The sequence below is a fragment of the Hylobates moloch genome, unplaced genomic scaffold (assembly GCF_009828535.3).
Source record: "Hylobates moloch isolate HMO894 unplaced genomic scaffold, HMol_V3 SCAFFOLD_6, whole genome shotgun sequence".
In the NCBI taxonomy this organism is placed as follows: domain Eukaryota; kingdom Metazoa; phylum Chordata; class Mammalia; order Primates; family Hylobatidae; genus Hylobates; species Hylobates moloch.
This window is the reverse complement of record NW_026652281.1, coordinates 76,971,094-76,989,452: the sequence shown is the minus strand read 5'-3', so window position 1 is coordinate 76,989,452 and position 18,359 is coordinate 76,971,094. Positions and strand designations below refer to the sequence as shown.

Here is an 18,359-nt window from a genome sequence, read left to right as displayed (position 1 = left end):
AAAGAGGAGTGAGAGTGCCCTGTGGCACCTGCTGTTTCTCAAGTGCCTTTAACTCAAGATAATCCTTATTCCCAAAAGTGGCACATATGGGGGTGGCATCTTCTGTCATCCTTGAGCGTTGCTTTTGATTGAAAATTTTGGCATACAGGAAATGTTCCAGTAGCTTCCACTTAGCTCTTCCTACCATAACAACTCCAGCTCCATGGGTTGTAAAGGCAGAGTAGAGATTTTAGCACTTGCTGAGGCTCTATTTCCAACTACACCATAGAACTGTGGAACTATAGGATGCGTTCCGAGAGCCAGTTCACCTAAACATGAGGTCGATTCCAGACAAAGTATCTGTCACGTGGACTTGATAAGCCTATGCTGTATGCAGCGTGCTGCAACGGGACCCAGAGACCTCAGGAGGTGTAGCTGCTCAGAGCCAGTGTCTGCAGAGTGTCCATAACTAGATGAGTCTCCCTGTATTTTCCTTGAGTAAATGGCCACAAACCTTTTTGGCAAAAGCCAAGATAAAAGCTCATTATCTTCGCAGGCCATGTTCCATCAGGGTTCTTCCACAGGGTTACCGGACCTCCCATTCCTTCATAGAGACTTAAGTCTATGAACTCACTGAGGTCTAGGAATTGGATGAGAGACTTTAAGTCTCTGAGGGGGAAAAAAATCTCTAAGGATTACAAATTTTCAATTCCTAAAAATCAGTTGAGGCAAGTAGACATTAAGGGAGGAGAATGAATGCTTTGTGTTCTAAGCACTAAAAGGAGCAGGGACTTGGAGGGGGAACAGTGGCTTTGGGTTCCAAGACAAGTAAATATCTAACTCTGAGGTGGTCGGACTCGAGGGAAAATGATGGTGGTGGTGGTAGTGGTGTGTATAGGGCTCTAGGGAGGCCATGGGGAGAGGAGGGACCTGAAAGGTCATAAGCCTTGCTTGGATACATGTGCAGAGTCCATGGCGCATGCAAGTGTGCTTGGCATGGAAGTTGTGGAATTATCAGTAAAGGAGCCCTCTTTGAAGACACCAGTGTGACTTTGCTATAGCATACAGCATCTCTGAGACCCTCTTCCAACAGCGGTACCATGTGGCAGCAGAGAGAACAGCAGCTGCCGGCACGAAATAAAATTTTCCCTACGACAACATGCAAGGTGTTATGTTTCGTTTTGTTTTGTTTTGTTGTCTGAGATGGAGTCTCACTCTGTCACCTAGGCTGGAGTGCAATGGCGCCATCTTGACTCACTGCAACCTCCGCCTTCCAGGTTCAAGAGATTCTCCCGCCTCAGCCTCCCAAGTAGCTGGAATTACAGGCGTGCGCCACCTCGCCTGGCTAACTTTTGTATTTTTAGTACAGAAGGGGGTTTCACCATGTTGGCCAGGCTGGTCTTGAACTCCTAACCTCAGGTGATCCACCCACCCCGGCCTCCCAAAGTGCTGGGATTACAGGCGTGAGCCACTGCGCCCAGCCCATGCAAGTATTAATAAAAGATTGGTACACTTCCCTTTTGGCTTGCTTAAACCCCCAGAGTTCTTGGAAAATATAATCCTAGTAGGGATACTAGGATTCCCAGCAACATGGCATGTGAGGACCTCAACACAGTTCTGGCAAAAGGAAATGGCTCGGTACTTGTACCCTAAGGGTCTGGAGAATCAAGTACACACCTGTTGCGGTAGAAAGGGCACTAGACTGTGTGTCCAAGATCCTGGATTCTAATTGAGCTCTGCTGCTAGGCAACTCTGTAATTACAGTCAAATTATTTAGCTTCTCTGGGTTTTGAAATCTGATGTTGGACAGGATGAAGGGGTTCCAACTTTTTCCCTTGGGAGGCCCTAATGGTCCCTATGTGAGAATACTTGACTGAGAAAATACGTATGTCCCAAGTTCATTTAGAAGTTTCTTGCCAAGGCTGGTAATCACGCCTGTAATCCCAACATTTTGGGAGGCCAAGGTGGGAGGATGCTTGAAGACAGGAGTTCAAGACCAGCCTGGGCAACACAGTGAGACCCCATCTCTACCAAAAAAAATTTTTTTTAATTAGCCACTGTGGTGATGTACACCTGTAGTGCCAGCTATTCAGGAGTCTAAGGCTCGAGGATCGCTTGAGCTCAGGAGGTCGAGGCTGCAGCACGCTGTGATTGCACCACTGCACTCCATCCTGGGTGACAGAACGAGATGCTATCTCTAAAAAAAAAAAAAAAGAAGAAGAAATTTCTTGCCAAATCCCACCCCTTGTCATGATTCTGATACCTGCAAATTGCAAAAATTTTGATAATAAATATAAGAGCTAACACATTGTGTACTTACTATGTACTGGGCATTGTGCTAATGCTTTATAAACATTGTCATAAGCATTCTGATGTAGTAGTTGCATTTTATAGATGAGAAAGCTGAGGCTAAAGAATTTCAATAGCTTCTTCAAGCACATACAGCAAAAAGGTGATAGTTTTGAAATTTAAACTTGGATCTTCCTCAGGATGTAAACTTACAGCCACCATATTTTACTACCGTAGTAGAGTTTCTAGATCTAACACCCCAAAATTCTGTGACTTCCTTGTTACTGAGAAAAAAGGAGCTGGGATAGAGATGAACCTGGTGATCTGGATCAGTTTTGGATTCCACTCTGTAGGGTCAGAATGAATTTGAGAGTCACTGGGATCAGCCTAGGCCGTTCTTCCAGACAGTGAGTACTGAGTCTCTTCTGGCCAGGCACGGTGGCTCACGCCTGTAATCCCAGCACTTTGGGAGGCCGAGGCGGGCCAATCACTTGAGGTCAGTAGTTCAAGACCAGCCTGGCCAACATGAGGCAGGAGAATCGCTTGAACCCGGGAGGCGGAGGTTGCAGTGAACCGAGATCACACCACTGCACTCCAGCCTGCGCGGCAGAGCCAGACTCGGTTTTAAAAAAAAAAAGAAAGAAAAGAACTGAGTCCCTTCTATTCAGCAAATGCCAAACATACAATGTGCAGTTATTTAATACAAAGATGAATTTATATCCATCTTGCTCTTGAGAGCTTATAGTCTAGAAATTGAAATGAAAGCCACAACTTAAAATCCAGTTGCAAGTTTGAAATGAGGAGTTAACACTGAATGTCTTTCTGTCCTTTTTTTTTTTTCTTTCAGACAGAGTCTTGCTCTGTCACCCAGGCCAGAGTGCAATGATATAATCACAGCTCGCTGCAGCCTCGATCTCCTGAGCTCAAGCGATCCTCTCATGTCAGCCTCCTGAGTAGCTGGGACTACAGGCACATGCCACCATGGCTCTGTCCCCTTTTTAATGAGGATCTAATAGGCAAGTAGGAGACTAGACAGAGGACATAATATTGTCCCTTATTCAGAAACAGAAACGTATGATGACAAAAATCATGGACCCTGCAGCCAGATATACCTGACCTTCAACAGTTGCTCCACCAGTGCACTAACCATGTAGCTTAGCATTAACACCATCCTTTTGAACCTCCATTGGCTTCTCTGTAAAATGAGAATAATGAGAGAATCTATCCATATTCGTTTCCTGGAACTGCTCAAACACTGCAAACTTGTGGCTTAAGATGACAGAAACTATTCTCTCTCTGTTCTGGAGGCCAGAAAGTCTGAAATTAGAATGTCAGCAGAGCCAGGCTTCCCACGAAGGTTCTAGAGGAGAACCTTCCCTCCCTGCCCCCCACTCCTGGCAGCTCCTGGTGGGGTGTTTTGGCAGTATAACCCTAACCTCTGCCTCCATCTTCACATGGCCTTCTCCTTTGTGTCTCTGCACCTCTTTTATTATCTCTTACAAGAAAGGGGCACCCTAATCCAGTGGGATTGCGTCTTGACCTGTACCTTAATTGCATCTTCAAAGACCCTATTTCCGAATAACGTCACACTCTAAGACTGTAGACTGACACAGATTTCGGGAAGACACTATTCAACCCACTGTACTATCTCATAGGATTGTCGTAGGGTGTAAATGACATAATACATGTAAAGCATTCAGCACAGTGCCTAACATGTAACAAACTCTCCATAAATGTTAGCTGTATACATATAAGTATATATATATATGGATATATAACTTTTGTTATTTACTAGATTTGTCAAAGATTTATTTCATTATTTCACCAAACAAAATAGTAACTTTTAATATTTTTTACTCTTCTATTTTATTTTGTGGCAGGGTCTCACTCTGTTGCCCAGGCTGGAGTGCAGCGGCACGGTCTTGGCTCACTGCAACCTCTACCTCCCTGTTTCAAGCAATTCTCCTGCCTCAGCCTACCAAGTAGCTGGGATTACAGGCACCCACCACTATGCCTGGCTAATTTTTGTATTTTTAGTAGAGAAGGCATTTCACCATGTTGGTCATGCTAGTCTTGAACTCCTGACCTCAAGTGATCCACCCACCTTAGCCTCCCAAGGTGCTGGGATTACAGGCATGAGCCAGAGCGCCTGGCATTTTTTTTTTTTTTTTAATTGAGACAGGATATCACTCTGTTGCCCAGGCTGGAGTGCTTTGGTGCTGTCATAGCTCACTGCAGCCCCAACCTCCCAGGCTCAAGCCATCCTCCCACCTCAGCCTCCCAAGGAGAGGAGACTACAAGCATGTGCCACCTGCCCAGCTGATTTTTTTATTTTTTGTAGTTACAGGGTCTTGCCATGTTGCCTGGATGGTCTCGAACTCCTGGCCTCAAGCAATCCTCCGCCTCAGCCTTTCAAAGTACTGGGATTACAGGCATGAAACACCATGCCTGACCCATTTTTAACTCTGTGTAAATGTCCTAATTTGCTTGTTTCTGATTGTATCATATTTTTTCCTCCCCTTTTCTATTCTGTCGGGTTGTCATCGTTATTCTTGTTTGTTATTCTCCTTCTCTCTGAGAATGGTTTGGATGTGTGGCTATATCGTGAATCTGTTTCCTCCATGGGCAGTCTCTTATTGTAGTGGTGATTTTCTTCATTTTTGCTTAAGTGAGCATTTTGCTCATCTCGTTGAAGTGGGTGAGTTTTCGCTTGTTGTTGAGAGTGGTTTCTCCCTGGCCCTTCTTTCTGGTGTTATAATGATCATCTTCCATAAATGCCCCATCGATTCTTATGGAGAAGACACACACTCGACTTCGAAGGGGTGACTTCCAGGGTGCGTCTTTCCGTCCTTCCTTATTTGTTATACTCCTATCTTCCACCCAAGTGCCACTGGCTCTTCAGGCCTGTACTGTGTCACTTGTTCAGGATTCTATTATGTTAGCGCAAAAGTAATTGCAGTTTTTGCCATTGAAAGTAATGGGCTGGCTTGGCAACTGGCTGGGCACAGTGGCTCACGCCTGTAATCCCAGCACTTTGGGAGGCCGAGGAGGGTGGATCACTTGAGGTCAGGAGTTCAAGACCAGCCTGACCAACATGGTGAAACCCCATCTCTAGTAAAAATACAAAAGTTAACTGGGCATGGTGGCATACGCCTGTAATCCCAGCTACTTGGGAGGCTGAGGCAGGAAAAGTGCTTGAACCCGGGAGGCAGAGGTTGAAGTGAGCTGAGATCATGCCACTGCACTCCAGCCTGGGTGACGGAGCAAGACTCTGTCTCAAAAAAAAAAATATTTTGCACCAACCTAATATTTCCTCAGGGAATTCTTGCAGCCCATCCCAAGCCCACCCACCCCCCACCTCCCCACCTAGAGTGAATGGTGAATGAATGGGCTGACCCATGTCCTGGACAGCACCAAGCACTCGAGTAGGGACGGCACTGGGCACTCAGCCAGACCTTGGACTCTGCCTGGGGCTTCTCAGCAGGGTCCTGAGGTCTGTGATCTGGAACTGACTCCGACTAGACTCCAAATTGGACTCACTATGCACTCTGAGCTCCAGACAGAGCTCCAGGATGGGCCTGTCCAAGTGGAGACAGGCTCTGGTCTGGCCTCAACTTCAAGTGCCTGCCGTGGCCCAGGACTCTGAGCTGGGCTGTAGGATCAGCTGCTCTGGACAGCCAAGGCCTAACCCCAGACTTTTTTTTGCTTGCTTTCTCCTCAGCAGTGCCCATTTCTCAAATGAAAGGCAAGCCAGTGAGCACATGGAAGGAAATACTGGACTATTTATTGCAAAGTGAGAATTGTCAGCTTGAGAAGCAAGGAAGTGGTCGGGCCCCAGAAGGCCCTTCTACAACAAAGCAATCAAGAAAGAAATGGGGTGCAGGAAATGAGCTGATGTGCAGAAACAGCCTCCTTGTCCAACTCGGGGACCTTCCTCTCAAGAAACACCCTCGTGTTGTGGTGTTTGCACTGCTCTCTGGGCAGCACGGGCAGCGTGTCCCCCAGGCTGGGGTCTCTGATGAGCACAAAGGAATTCCAAGAACCCAGAGCCGCCTCAGCAGTCAGTCTGTCTGAGAAAGCAGGCCCAGGCAGTGGAAGCAGGGGGTGGCTCCTCCGGCCTCTGCTCTGGCAGGAAATGCAGGAATTCTCCTGTCCTCAGTCTGGGACAGGTGAGCTGAGGACACCTGGAGCAGCGGGAATCCCACCAGCTCGGCTTCACCGAGCCTTCAGGATGAGGCGGGTCTTCCCATCTCCAATGAAGCACCTGCAAGGAAGATGACCCAGTAAGGTCTCTGCCCTGGAGGAGAGACCCGGCCCTTCGCCATGTCTCCGGGCTCAGAATCTCCAGAGAGATGACTTCCTGAGCCTCCCCAGCCTTAATAGCCAGATCCCCTTGCAAAGAGGGAGACAGTTTCCTGCTTGGTTTCTTTTTTTTTTTTTTTTTTTTTAATTGAGACGGAGTCTCACTCACCCAGGCTGGAGTACAGTAGCATGATCTCAGCTCACTGCAGCTTCTACCTCCTGGGTTCAAGCAATTCTCATACCTCAGCCTCCCGAGTAGCTGGGACTACAGACAAGCACCACCACACCCGGCTGATTTTTGTATTTTTATAGAGACAGGGTTTTACCATGTTGACCATGCTGGTCTCCAACTCCTGACTTCAAGTGGTCCACCCACCTTGGCCTCCCAAAGTGCTGGGATTACAGGCATGAGCCACATGCCTGGGTCCTGCTTGGTTTCTAACCCTTTTCCTGAAGATGCTCATTGCTGCCACTCTGAAAGCCCAGAAATAAATGAAGCCAGGTGCAGTGGCTCACACCTGTAACCCAGCGCTTTGGGAGGCAGATCACTTGAGGTCAGGAGTTGGAGACCAGCCTGGCCAACATGGTGAAGCCCCATCTCTACCAAAAAAAATTACAAAAACTGACTAGGCGTGGTGGCTCAGACAGGTGGATCACATGAGGTCAGGAGTTCGAGACCAGCCTGATCAACACAGTGAAACCCTGACTCTACTAAAAATATAAGAATTAGCTGGGCATGGTGGCAGCGCCTGTAGTCCCAGCTGCTTGGCAGGCTGAGGCAGAAGAACCTCTTGAACCCGGGGGCAGAGGTTGCAATGAGCCAGAATCACACCACTACACTCCAGCCTGGGCAACAGAGGGAGACTCTGTCAAAAAAAAAAAAAAAAGAGAAAGACCAAGTCCTAAAGATATTGTGTGAGCGCCACCTGAAACCACTGCTACCTGTGAGGTTTTTGATGATGTGAGCCAATGAATTCCTCTTTATGACATAAGCTGTTTTGAAATAGATCTCCATCACTTGCAACCAAAGCTCCTAGATGGAGCCATTTTCTTTGCCTCTAAAGAGGCTCCCTCTTTTCTCTTCCAAACCCAAGTGAGAGCCTAGCCCTCTAGCCCCGGACTCTCTGGGAGATGTTGCCAAGTGCCCATCCAATGGGCCAGTGACCCTGTGTCACAATCCTACCTAATGAGCAGTCCAACAAGCAGGCCAGCCAGGAGTGGGCCCAGCCAGTAGATCCAGTGGAAGTCCCAGTGGTTGGCCACAACCGCAGGTCCAAAAGCACGGGCGGGATTCATGCAGCCTCCAGACACAGTGCCCCTGCAAACACCCAGGCACCCCGGTCACCAGGATCCCAGCCAGACCCCACCTCACCTCACACTTACGTCCCCAACTAGTCCTAGTCACACACCACCCAGAAACCCTCTCTAAACTCCCACATCATGAGCTCCTGGGTAGATCCCAAAGAAGGTAGAGAGGCTATTAGCACTAGGAAGCAGAAGCCATGGCTTGCCGCTGGGCGTGCAGTCTGGCACTCCCCACAAACTCCTCTAGAATGCCCAGCAAAAATGCCTGCTGGGCGATGGCAGGAAGAGAAGCTGGAGCTACATCTGCTCCAAAGTCTACAAAGGAAAGTCAGTCAGTTTCAATCTTTTTGGTGTCAAGCTGACCTAGATTCAAAACCCAGCCCACACATTATAAAATAACAAAAAGTGTATCATAGGATTGTTTGTGACCCAAAGAATAAATGCTTGAGGGGATGAATACCCCGTTTACTTTGATGTGATTATTACCCGTTGCATACCTGTATCAAAACATCTCATGTAACCACAGCCAGACACAGTAGCTCATGCCTGTAATCTCAGCAGTTTAGGAGGCCAAGGCAGGCAGATCACTTGAGGTCAGGAGTTCGAGACCAGCCTGGCCAACATGGTGAAACCCCATTCCTACTAAAAATACAAAAATTAGCCATGTGTGGTGGCACATGCCTGTAATCCCAGCTATTGGGGAGGCTGAAGCAGGAGAATCACTTGAACCTGGGGGTTGGAAGTTGCAGTGAGCCATGATCATGCCACTGCACTCCAGCCTGGGTGACAGAGCAAGACTCTGTCTCAAAAACCAAAACTAAAAATAATGAACAGTATAAGTGGATTTTTTGTGACATAAAGAATAAATGCTTGAGGGAATGAATACCCCATTTACCCCGACATGATAATTATGCATGGCATGCCTGTATCAAAACACCTCATGTAACCCAGAAATGTATACACCTACTAGGTTCACCCACAAAAATTTAAAAATATATATGTAAAGAAAGAAAAACCCCAGCCCAGATAGTTCTAGGTGTGGGAACCTCCATGAACCTCTCTGTGTTCAGATGAGGTGAAAGTGACAATCGCATAGGTTGTCATCAGGAGTGAATGAGAAAATGTAAATGGAGCCCACACCTCGAATATAGTTAATGTACAAAAAGCATTGACTATTCTAGCTGGTCCAGATGAGGCCGTTGTTGCACCACAAGCTAAAGGCCCAGAATCTCCTACAGGGAGACTCTTCCCCAGGTGCACCTCTCTCGTTCTGGGGCTCTGTCTTTACCCCGTTCTCTCCAGCTAGGGGCCTGTAGACCTCATCCCCACCCTGTGTCAGCTTCGAAGTCAAAAAACTTGTAAGTAGGCCGGGCGCGGTGGCTCACGCCTGTAATCCCAGCACTTCGGGAGGCCGAGGCGGGTGGATCACGAGATCAGGAGATTGAGACCATCCCCTGCCTAATACGGTGAAACCCCGTCTCTACTAAAAATACAAAAAAAAATTAGCCGGGCATGGTGGCGGACGCCTGTAGTCCCAGATACTCGTGAAGCTGAGGCAGGAGAATGGCCAGAACCCGGGAAGCGGAGCTTGCAGTGAGCCGAGATCACGCCACTGCACTCCAGCCTGGGCGACAGAGCAAAAAAAAAAAAAAAAGGCTTGTAAGTGAATCAAAGGCCACTAGGGGGCAGCAAAGCATGGCCACAGCTTTACACACACATTCCTCAGCCTGCCCCAGGCTCCACCTCCCAAAGTTGAGGGAGAGCTGACCCAGGAGAAAGGTTAGACTTGGTTCTGTGTCCAAAAGAAAGGAAAGAGTCAGACATTAGGGAGGGGCTCCCTGGGCTGGGCACTGTGGCTCATGCCTGTAATTCCAGTACTTTGAGAGGCCAACACAGGAGGATGGCTTGAAGCCAGGAGTTCAAGACCAGCCTGGGCAACATAGCGTGACCCCCATCTCTACAAGAAAAATAAAAAGGGTTCACTCAGCCTCTTGTCCCAGATCTGTCACTTAATTTGCCACTGCCCACTAACCTTAAATAAGTCACTTCTGTCCTCTCTAAGCCTCAGTTTCCTTATCTATAAAATGGGAGACATCATCCCCAATCTTGTTGCCTTAATCCCTTCCAAAGCCTGCTGGGAGTCTCAAAATAAATGAGACAACAGTTACACATGTTCTTTGTAAGCCTGAGGCTAAAACCTGGCTGCCCGCCGACTGAATGAACACAGTTCACAGAAATGTTGTATTTACGCTACCAAAATTGGAAAACATCACATACAGATTTAAATTTCTGACTTCCTTTGAATGAAAGCATCACCCCAGACCCATGTACCCAGCAATAATTGACAGAGCTGAACTGACTGCAGCACCTCTGACACCGCAGTCGCCCCCACTCTCTGTTGTCTGCCTGATGCCAGCCCACCTCCCCATTTGCAGCACCTTCCTGGCCCCTAATAGCAACTGAATCTGTGGCCCTCAGGCCTGAAATCCCCCAGAGCTGAACAGCACAGATCTGGGCATGGTCACCCCACTGCCAAGGGACACTCACCCGGCCAGGATATCCACAGCGACTGCAAAGCCGATGGAGAACGGGGCCAGAGGGCCCTTTGTCTTCTCATTGATGGCACCCATGCATACGACCAGGGCCAGCAGCATCGTCAGGATGATCTCTGCCACCAACGCCCCTGCCACCTGCCCCTGCTCCTGGACTGTCACAAAGGCTGCCCCAGATGCATTCCAGAACCTCTCCTCGGGACTCACCGCCTGCACAGAGAAGATGTTCAGCGTTACAGTGGGGCAGAGAGACAGCTGGAAACTGAGGCCTAAAAAACGCATGCCTGCCCACCTTAAGGGCCAGTGAAGGGTTATGTCCAATTTCAGTTAGATATACCTGCATCCACATCCCAGCTCTGCCAGATTTTATTGTGTGACCCTGCGTGAACTACTGAACCTCTCTGAGCCTCACTTTGTTCAGCCGAAAAATAGGAATGGGGCTAGGCGTGGTGGCTCACGCCAGCAACCCCAGCACTTTGGGAGGCTGAGATGGGTGGGTCACTAGAGCCCGGGAGTTCAAGACCAGCCCTGCCAACATGGTGAAACCCCATCTCCACTAAAAATACAAAAAATAGCGGGGTGAAGTGGCGGGCAGCTGTAATCCCAGCTGCTCAGGAGGCTGAGGCACAAGAATCACTTGAACTCTGGAAGCGGAGGTTGCAGTGAGCTGAGATCACACCACTGCTCTCCAGCTTGAACAACAGAGCGAGACTCCATCTCAAAAAAGAAAAAGAAAAATGGGGATAACCCAGTCATGGCTCCAGGTTACAGGCCTAAAGCTTATGTAACTTAGATGATCCTCTTTGAGAAAAAGAACATAAACTATCTTTTTTTTTCTTTGAGACAGAGTCTAGCTCTGTCGCCCAGTGACACGATCATAGCTCACTGCAGCCTCGACCTCCTGGGCTCCAGTGTCCCTCCTACCTCAGCTTTTCACGTAGCTGGGACCACAGGTGCATACCAACCATGCCCACCTAATGTTTTTTTTAAAATTTTTTGTAGAGATGGAAGGTCTTAACTATGTTGCCCAGGCTGGTCTGGAACTCCTAGGCTCCAGTGATCCTCCCGCCTCTGCCTCCCAAAATGCTGGGATTACAGGCATCAGCCACCGTGCGTGGCTAAAAATACCTTACTCTTAGAAACTCTACAAACACATATGATCAGGTGAACTCATTGCTAAGCCCCATAGGACCGTAGAAGGGGCATGTGCAGGAGAGCCCTGAAGCCTGAGCTCAATTATTTTTACGGGCAATCGGCCTCGGGGCTATCACAGCCCTGAAGGGGAAAGACAGTGCAGTGCACAAGCTTCTGGACTCTGGACCCAGTCGGGGCTGTGCTGCTTACAGGCACGTCTGAACTTGAGCAAGTTACCTGCTTCTCTGCACCTCTGTTTTCTCATCTATAAAATAGGGATGATACTGACAGCTCCCAGCTCACAGACAAGGCCGTTGGTGTGCCTGGCACAAGGTAAGCGCTCTCTATGAACTGACTATGGTTTTTCGTAAAGTTGCTGGGAGATGAAATAAGAGAATATGTGTAAAACATTTAGCAGGAAGAATGTGCTTGGGGAACCCTGCTGCCCCGCAACTGTCAGAACCATGTTTGACAGGTTTTAAGTGGCAGGGCTTGAGCTCGAGTCTGGCCACTGCTTTTCAGAGCAGAAGCAGGCAAGAAGGTCCCGGGCATGTTCCACAGACAGGGTAACAGGCTGTGGCTCTCAAATTGGGGCATGGAGAGACCAGGGCAGGGGATGACAGTAAAGTGAGGCTTGAGAACAAAGTCTGCAGTGAGTCAGCACTTACAGCTTCAGACCCTATCACAGCCAAGCTAACAGAGCTCCCCCATCCACCACTCCCCACACACATGCCACGCAAGGCCCACATCTTGAAGGGCTTGAAGGGTCCCTGGCTGAACCGAGACTTAAGGGCAAAAGAAAAGAAAGAAAGAGAGAAAATAAGAGAAAAAGAGGGACGGAGGGAGAAAGTCTATCCATGGATTTATGCATAAAGCTATGAAAACTCTGTGGCTGGCCAGGCTCAGTGGCTCATGCCTGCAATCCCAGCACTTTGGGAGGCCAAGGCAGGAAGATCACTTGAGGCCAGGAGTTGGAGACCAATGTGGTCAACACAGTGAGAGCCCCCCTCTACAAAAAATTTTTAAAAATTAGTTGGGTGTGGTGACACACATGTATAGTCCCAGCTACTCAAGAGGCTGAGGCAGGAGGATCACTTGAGCCCAGGAGGTCCAGCTTGCAGTGAGCTATGATTGCACCACCGCACTCCAGCCTGGACAACAAAGTGAAACCCCATCTCTAAAATAAAAAAGAGAGGCCGGGCACAGTGGCTCACGCCTGTAACCTCAGCACTTTGGGAGGCTGAGGCAGGCAGATCACTTGAGCTCAGGAGTTCAAGACCAGCCTGGCCAACACGGTGAAACCTCGGCTCTACTAAAAATACAAAAATTAGCCGGGTGTGCTGGCATGCACCTGTAATCCCAGTTACTCAAGAGGCTGAGGCAGGAGAATTGCTTGAGCCCAAGAGGCAGAGGTTGCAGTGAGCCAAGATCACGCCACTGCACTCCAGCCTGGGTGACAGAGCGAGATTCCATCTCAAAAAAACAAATAAATAAAAAATACAATAAAATGCAATAAGAAAGAAAGAGAGAAGAAAAACGTCCACCAATTCCACTGGCAGAAACAAGCAAAAGATTGGACATTTCCCCACTCCCCACTGTCCCTCCAACATACACACACACACATCATGCACCTCCAGCAGCCCCATCAGAGAGGAAGACTAGTCCAGCCCCTGGAGTTTACCCACCTTGGCCAAGGCAGCCCCGAGCAGCCCCCCGAGCAGCTGTGAGACCCAGTATGGAAGGAGCATCACCAGGTTGAGGCCTCCGATCAGCATGGCTGCCAGGGACACTGCAGGGTTGAAGTGTCCACCACTGTAACCCACAAAAGCAGAGGAAGTCATGAGCCCAGGGCTGACCACATGGCTGGCAATTGAGACAGGACGTCCCAGCCAACCCACCAGGCTGGCCTCTCAGGGCGAGAGTCAGTCCAAGGCCCAACTCAAGCACCAAATTGCTTCCATTTTCCCTGAGGTGCCAGGCAGAGGGTAAGAGATAAAGGGCCCTCCAAGTCCTAAGCCCAGCCCCCAGGATGGCCCTGGAGGAAGAGCGTGTAGGGAGACCATCCCTTAACTCCTCCCTGACTCCCTCCAAGCCTCCCTCCAGCCCTTCAGAGATGTGGCCACAGGTCATATTGAGACACCAAGGCTCCAAGTTAGTAGCCCAAGAGCCATATCCAGGCCTCCCCTTATGATTTGTTTGATTTTATGAGACGGAGTCTTGTTCTGTCGCGCAGGCTGCAGTGCAGTGGTGTGATCTCAGCTCACTGCAACTTCCACCTTTTGAGTTCAAGCAATTCTCCTGACTCAGCCTCCCAAGTAGCTGGGACTACAGGCGTGTGCCACCACACCCGGCTTATTTTTGTATTTTTAGTAGAGATGAGGTTTCACCATGTTGGTCAGGCTGGTCTCGAACTCCTGACCTCAAGCGATCCACCCGTGTCAGCCTCCCAAAGTGCTGGGGTTACAGGCATGAGCTACCGTGCCCAGCCCGGATCTCCCCTTATGAGTAGCTAGGCCCTGAATAAGACCTCCTGATTGGTTGAACTGCTCATCCAATGAAAACCCTACTTGTGGTCTCAAAGTGTGATGGGTGTAAAATGCAGATTTGGAGTTCAGGCCGGAAATGGCATTGAGAATCATGGGGTGGAGTTGGAGGTTCATGACCAGGTTAGGGATTGGGATTGGGAGTCTGGGGTGTGGAAGGGAATTAGACAAGTCAGAACCTGAGGTCAAAGGGCAGGTTTCAGTTGATCAGCCACTCCCCAGCTCATGGGTAAAGAGCCTTCACGTTCACCAAGATGTTCAACCAGCCCAGGCTCCAGAGCCAGGGTGGCTGCACTCACATCGGTGTCCCAACCAGTCCCACTCTGATGGAGGAAATATTGTCACAGTTTGGCCTCCTGAATCCATCTGGTTTCCAGGAATGGTTACTCCCCAATGAGAGAGAAAGGGACCCCAAGACTCCCCATGTCATGCAAGAACCAAAGTGCCCCCCAAGTAAAGAGCCCACCAATGAGTTTACCCATCTTCCAAAGGTCATAGGACATTCATTTGAGACTGGACAGAGGACCTCAGCTCTGCACAAAAGGACTTTGTCCAAGACCCTGATACCTCGAGACCAGCTGCCCCAACTTGTCTGGCTCAGCTCTGGACCCAAGCCCTCAGATAAGCTCCATGCATGGTTTGATTTGATTTGATTTTTTTTTTTTTTTTTTGAGACAGGGTCTCCCTTTGTCACCCAGGCTGGAGTGCAATGGTGCAATCTCGGCTCACTGCAACTTCCGCCTCCTGGGTTCAAGCGATTCTCCTGCTTCAGCCTCCCAGGTAGCTGGGATAACAGGAGCATGCATGCCACCAAGCCCGGCTAATTTTTGTATTTTTGGTAGAGACGGGGTTTCACCATGTTGGCAGGTTGGTCTCGAACTCCTGACCTCAGGTGATTCACCTGCTTCGGCCTCCCAAAGTGCTGGGATTACAGTGAGCCACTGTGCTTGACGTCCATGCATAGTTTGAAAGCACCAGTCAGTGCTCAGACTCCACAGGTTGGGAAGAGGGGCATCCAGGCCTACTTGGCCTCGAGTAGCTTAGCCTGGGCTCTGCTGAGATACCCAGATGGAGTCAGGGTGAGGCAGCTTCCCACGGGAGCCCCAAAGGGGAGAGAAACTGTCACTCAGAGCACGGCTCTACCAGGAGGTCCAGGTGACGAGAACCACATATTTCCTGGTTTACACTCATTAGCAATAAAACAATCAAGACACATTCATTCAGTCATTCATTGTTCACTCAGCAAATATTTCTCTAACACTTACTATGTGCCAGGTGCTGTGCTGGGTGCTTATAACTTACATACATAACTTACCCTGGATCCAGTGAACAACCTCAAAGTCAGTGTCTGGCACGCAGTAGGTGCTGAATAAATATTTGTCAAAAAACCCAAACAGAGAGGCAGTATTTGCAGTGCCAAAGAGATGGTCTTTCCAGCCAGCTGGCCTGGGTTCAAAGCCCAACTCTGCCACTAAAGAGCTGTGTGACATTGGCCAAGTTACATAACCTCTCTGTGCCTCAATGATCTCTGCCTGATAAAGCTATTGCAAAGATATAAAGAATTAATATATGTACAGCCCATAGTACTATCTATGTAGTTAGCATTCAATAAACGTCAGCTATTATTATCACTCACATTTATACCACTGCACACAGAGGCTTCAGCAACTTGCTGTGGTCACCCTGCTAAGAAGTGATAAACGTTGCCTTCAATCTCAGATCCACCCAAAGGGAAGATCATGTACTTTTTGTTTCACTTGCAGCCTCCCTTGGACGTCTAAAGACATGTGGTTTTTTTGTTTTTTGTTTGTTTGTTTTTTGGAGATTGAGTCTTACTCTGTTGCCCAGGCTGGAGTGCAGTGGCGCAATCTCAGCTCACTGCAAGCTCTCCCTCCTGGTTCAAGCAATTCTCCTGCGTCAGCCTCCCAAGTAGCTGGGACTACAGGTGCCTGCCACCACGCCCAGCTAATTTTTGTATCTTTAGTAGAGACAGGATTTCACCATGTTGGCCAGGCTGCTCTCCAACTCCTGACCTCAGGTGATCCACCCGCCTCAGCCTCCCAAAGTGCTGGGATTACAGGCGTGAGCCACTGCACCCAGCCTAAAGAGATGTTAAAGCTCTTTTCCATTCTGGTTTTCTCAGAAACAGTATTTCTGTTTCCTCATTCAGATATATTTTTTGAGTGAGATTTAATACAGACCAACCATGTCCCAGATCACCCTGCCAGGCACCCCATTCAAGATCTTCGTCGTGACAGCTGGCTCTCCTGGGAACCAGCAGCCATGTCCACAGACCTCCCCACTGAGCCTCTACCCAGACGAGAGCTAAGCCACAGAAGCCTGTCCCTTTCCCTGCCCCTCCTTCTTGATCACCTCTTGACCAGCCAGGACCACTGCAGATCCCTGGATATCCAGGTGGGAAAACCTGGCTCAGGCCTTCTACGCATTTCTGCTTTCCCTAAAACCCACTTCTAGTGATAACAATAACACAGCAACCAATGCCTATTGTATGTTTGGTGTGTGCCAGGCGCTCTACTTCATTTAATTCTCATGCCTCCCCCATGAGGCACTTGGATTTGAGCACTGGAGCCAGACAGCTTGTTCTTGACTCCCGGCTCTGCCACTTTCTGGCCCTCTAAGCTTGGACAGATTACACAGCCTTTCACTTTTGCAGCTGTAAAATGGGGCTAATAACAGGACCTACCCCACAAGGCTTTTGTGAGGATTAAATAACTGATATCTGTAAAGTAATTAGACTAGTGCCTGGTACATGGTTAGCAATATAGATGTGTTGGCTTGAAAAAAAACCATTTAAAAGCTACTATTCCCATTTTATAGGTGGGGAACTTTGGGTTTAGAGAGTGACTTGCCTGCCTGTAATCCCAAAACTTTGGGAAGCCAAGGCAGAAGGATCGCTTGAGACCAGGAGTTCAAGACTAGCCTGGGCAACATAGTGAGACCCCATCTCTACAACAAAATTTAAAAATTAGTTGGGTGCTGTGGCACATGCCTGTGATCCAGCTACTCAAAAAGAGAATGACTTGCCCAAAGTCGCAAGCTCACAGGCTGCAGGGTCCGGAGTTGACCCCAGACAGTCTGACTCCCAACCCCATAGTTATCCAGAGCACTCCTTGAAATCCTGAATACGTATGCACCCAGGGGTCCTTCACAACGGCTTTGCTTTCCACCCCCAGCACCCCAAGTCAGCACCAGGCTGAATCCTCAGAGCTGGTCTCACCTGATATTCCCCAGCGTGGCAATCATGAGCCCCAAAGCCAGCCCGTGGGCCAGGGCCGGCTGCAGCAGCCCAGTGTCCGTCCCATTCTCAATGACCGACAGGCACCCGATGAAGATGAAGAGAGCAGAGCCCAGCAGTTCGACCAGGCATGGCTGCACAAACCGTTCGTACCAGGACACTCGCCACCTGCCACCCACGCTCGGCTCCCTGGCCTTGTCATTGCCAAATTCAGGCTCACACATGGCTATCTGCCGTAGGGAAAAAGGGACAGAGGACACGGGTGGGAGGCAAGTCCAGATATAGAAGGTCCCGACCCCCAACCATGAATTAATTCACAGCCCCTCTTGCTCTGCCAGCCTGGAAAGGAAGATGCCGACAGAGGGCTCACCTCTCCAGACATCAGGATCAGACAGCACAAACATCGGGCTCTTGCCTGAGCTGCTGGGAAACCTGCACCTGCCGTGCAAGACACTCTTATCTCCCAGGGACAGGACCTGCTGATCACACTATGGGCTCTGCCCCTTTTAAAGGGCTGCAGAGGCTCAATGCAAGTGCAGAGAAAGCAATAAACCTCAGGTAGGAGGCGGCTCTGAGGCCCAGAAGAGGAAATTTTTAAAAATCTCAACAGGGCAGGGTGAGGGAGTCAGGGATTGCTGAACTTTCCACCAATGAGGGACAAACACGCCAGCCTGGCTGTGTCATCTGGGAGTACACTCCAGGCTGTAGAAGGTGGGAGATGGGTCCAGCACCCCAGCTCCCCACGGTCCAAAGCAGAACAGCACATGTAAGTGGGCCCCACTGGGTTGGAACTTCACATGTTAAGAAACAGCAGACAGCCAGGTGCAGTGGCTCATGCCTGTAATCCCAGCACTTTGGGAGGCCGAGGCGGGTGGATCACTTGAGGTCAGGAGTTCAAGACTAGCCTGGCCAACATGGCGAAACCCCGTCTCCACTAAAAATACAAAAATCAGCCGGGCGTGGTGGTGCACACCTGTAATCCCAGCTACTTGGGTGGCT

General features: G+C 49.4%; 1 protein-coding gene across 1 annotated transcript; it reads right to left on the bottom strand.

The window, feature by feature from the left end:
• Window positions 1-6,030: 6,030 nt before the first annotated feature.
• AQP8 (aquaporin 8) lies at window positions 6,031-17,663 on the bottom strand. The gene is made up of 5 exons (XM_032157164.2): window positions 17,343-17,663; window positions 13,247-13,373; window positions 10,423-10,637; window positions 7,754-7,888; window positions 6,031-6,532 (listed from the first exon to the last, which is right to left on the bottom strand). Exons 1-5 carry the CDS (start codon window positions 17,582-17,584, stop codon window positions 6,484-6,486), a joined length of 768 nt encoding a protein of 255 aa, XP_032013055.1. The 5' UTR covers window positions 17,585-17,663; the 3' UTR covers window positions 6,031-6,483.
• Window positions 17,664-18,359: the final 696 nt, after the last annotated feature.

Coding starts and splice junctions, on each gene's coding strand:
- AQP8 (XM_032157164.2), bottom strand. CDS start 17,584: ATGTGTGAGCCTGAATTTGGCAATGACAAGGCCAGGGAGCCGAGCGTG. Junction 7,889..10,422: donor GCTGTGGATATCCTGGCCGG/GTGAGTGTCCCT, acceptor GGGTGTTTGCAG/GGGCACTGTGTCTGGAGGCT. Junction 6,533..7,753: donor CTTGTTGGACTGCTCATTAG/GTAGGATTGTGA, acceptor TCTTCCTTGCAG/GTGCTTCATTGGAGATGGGA.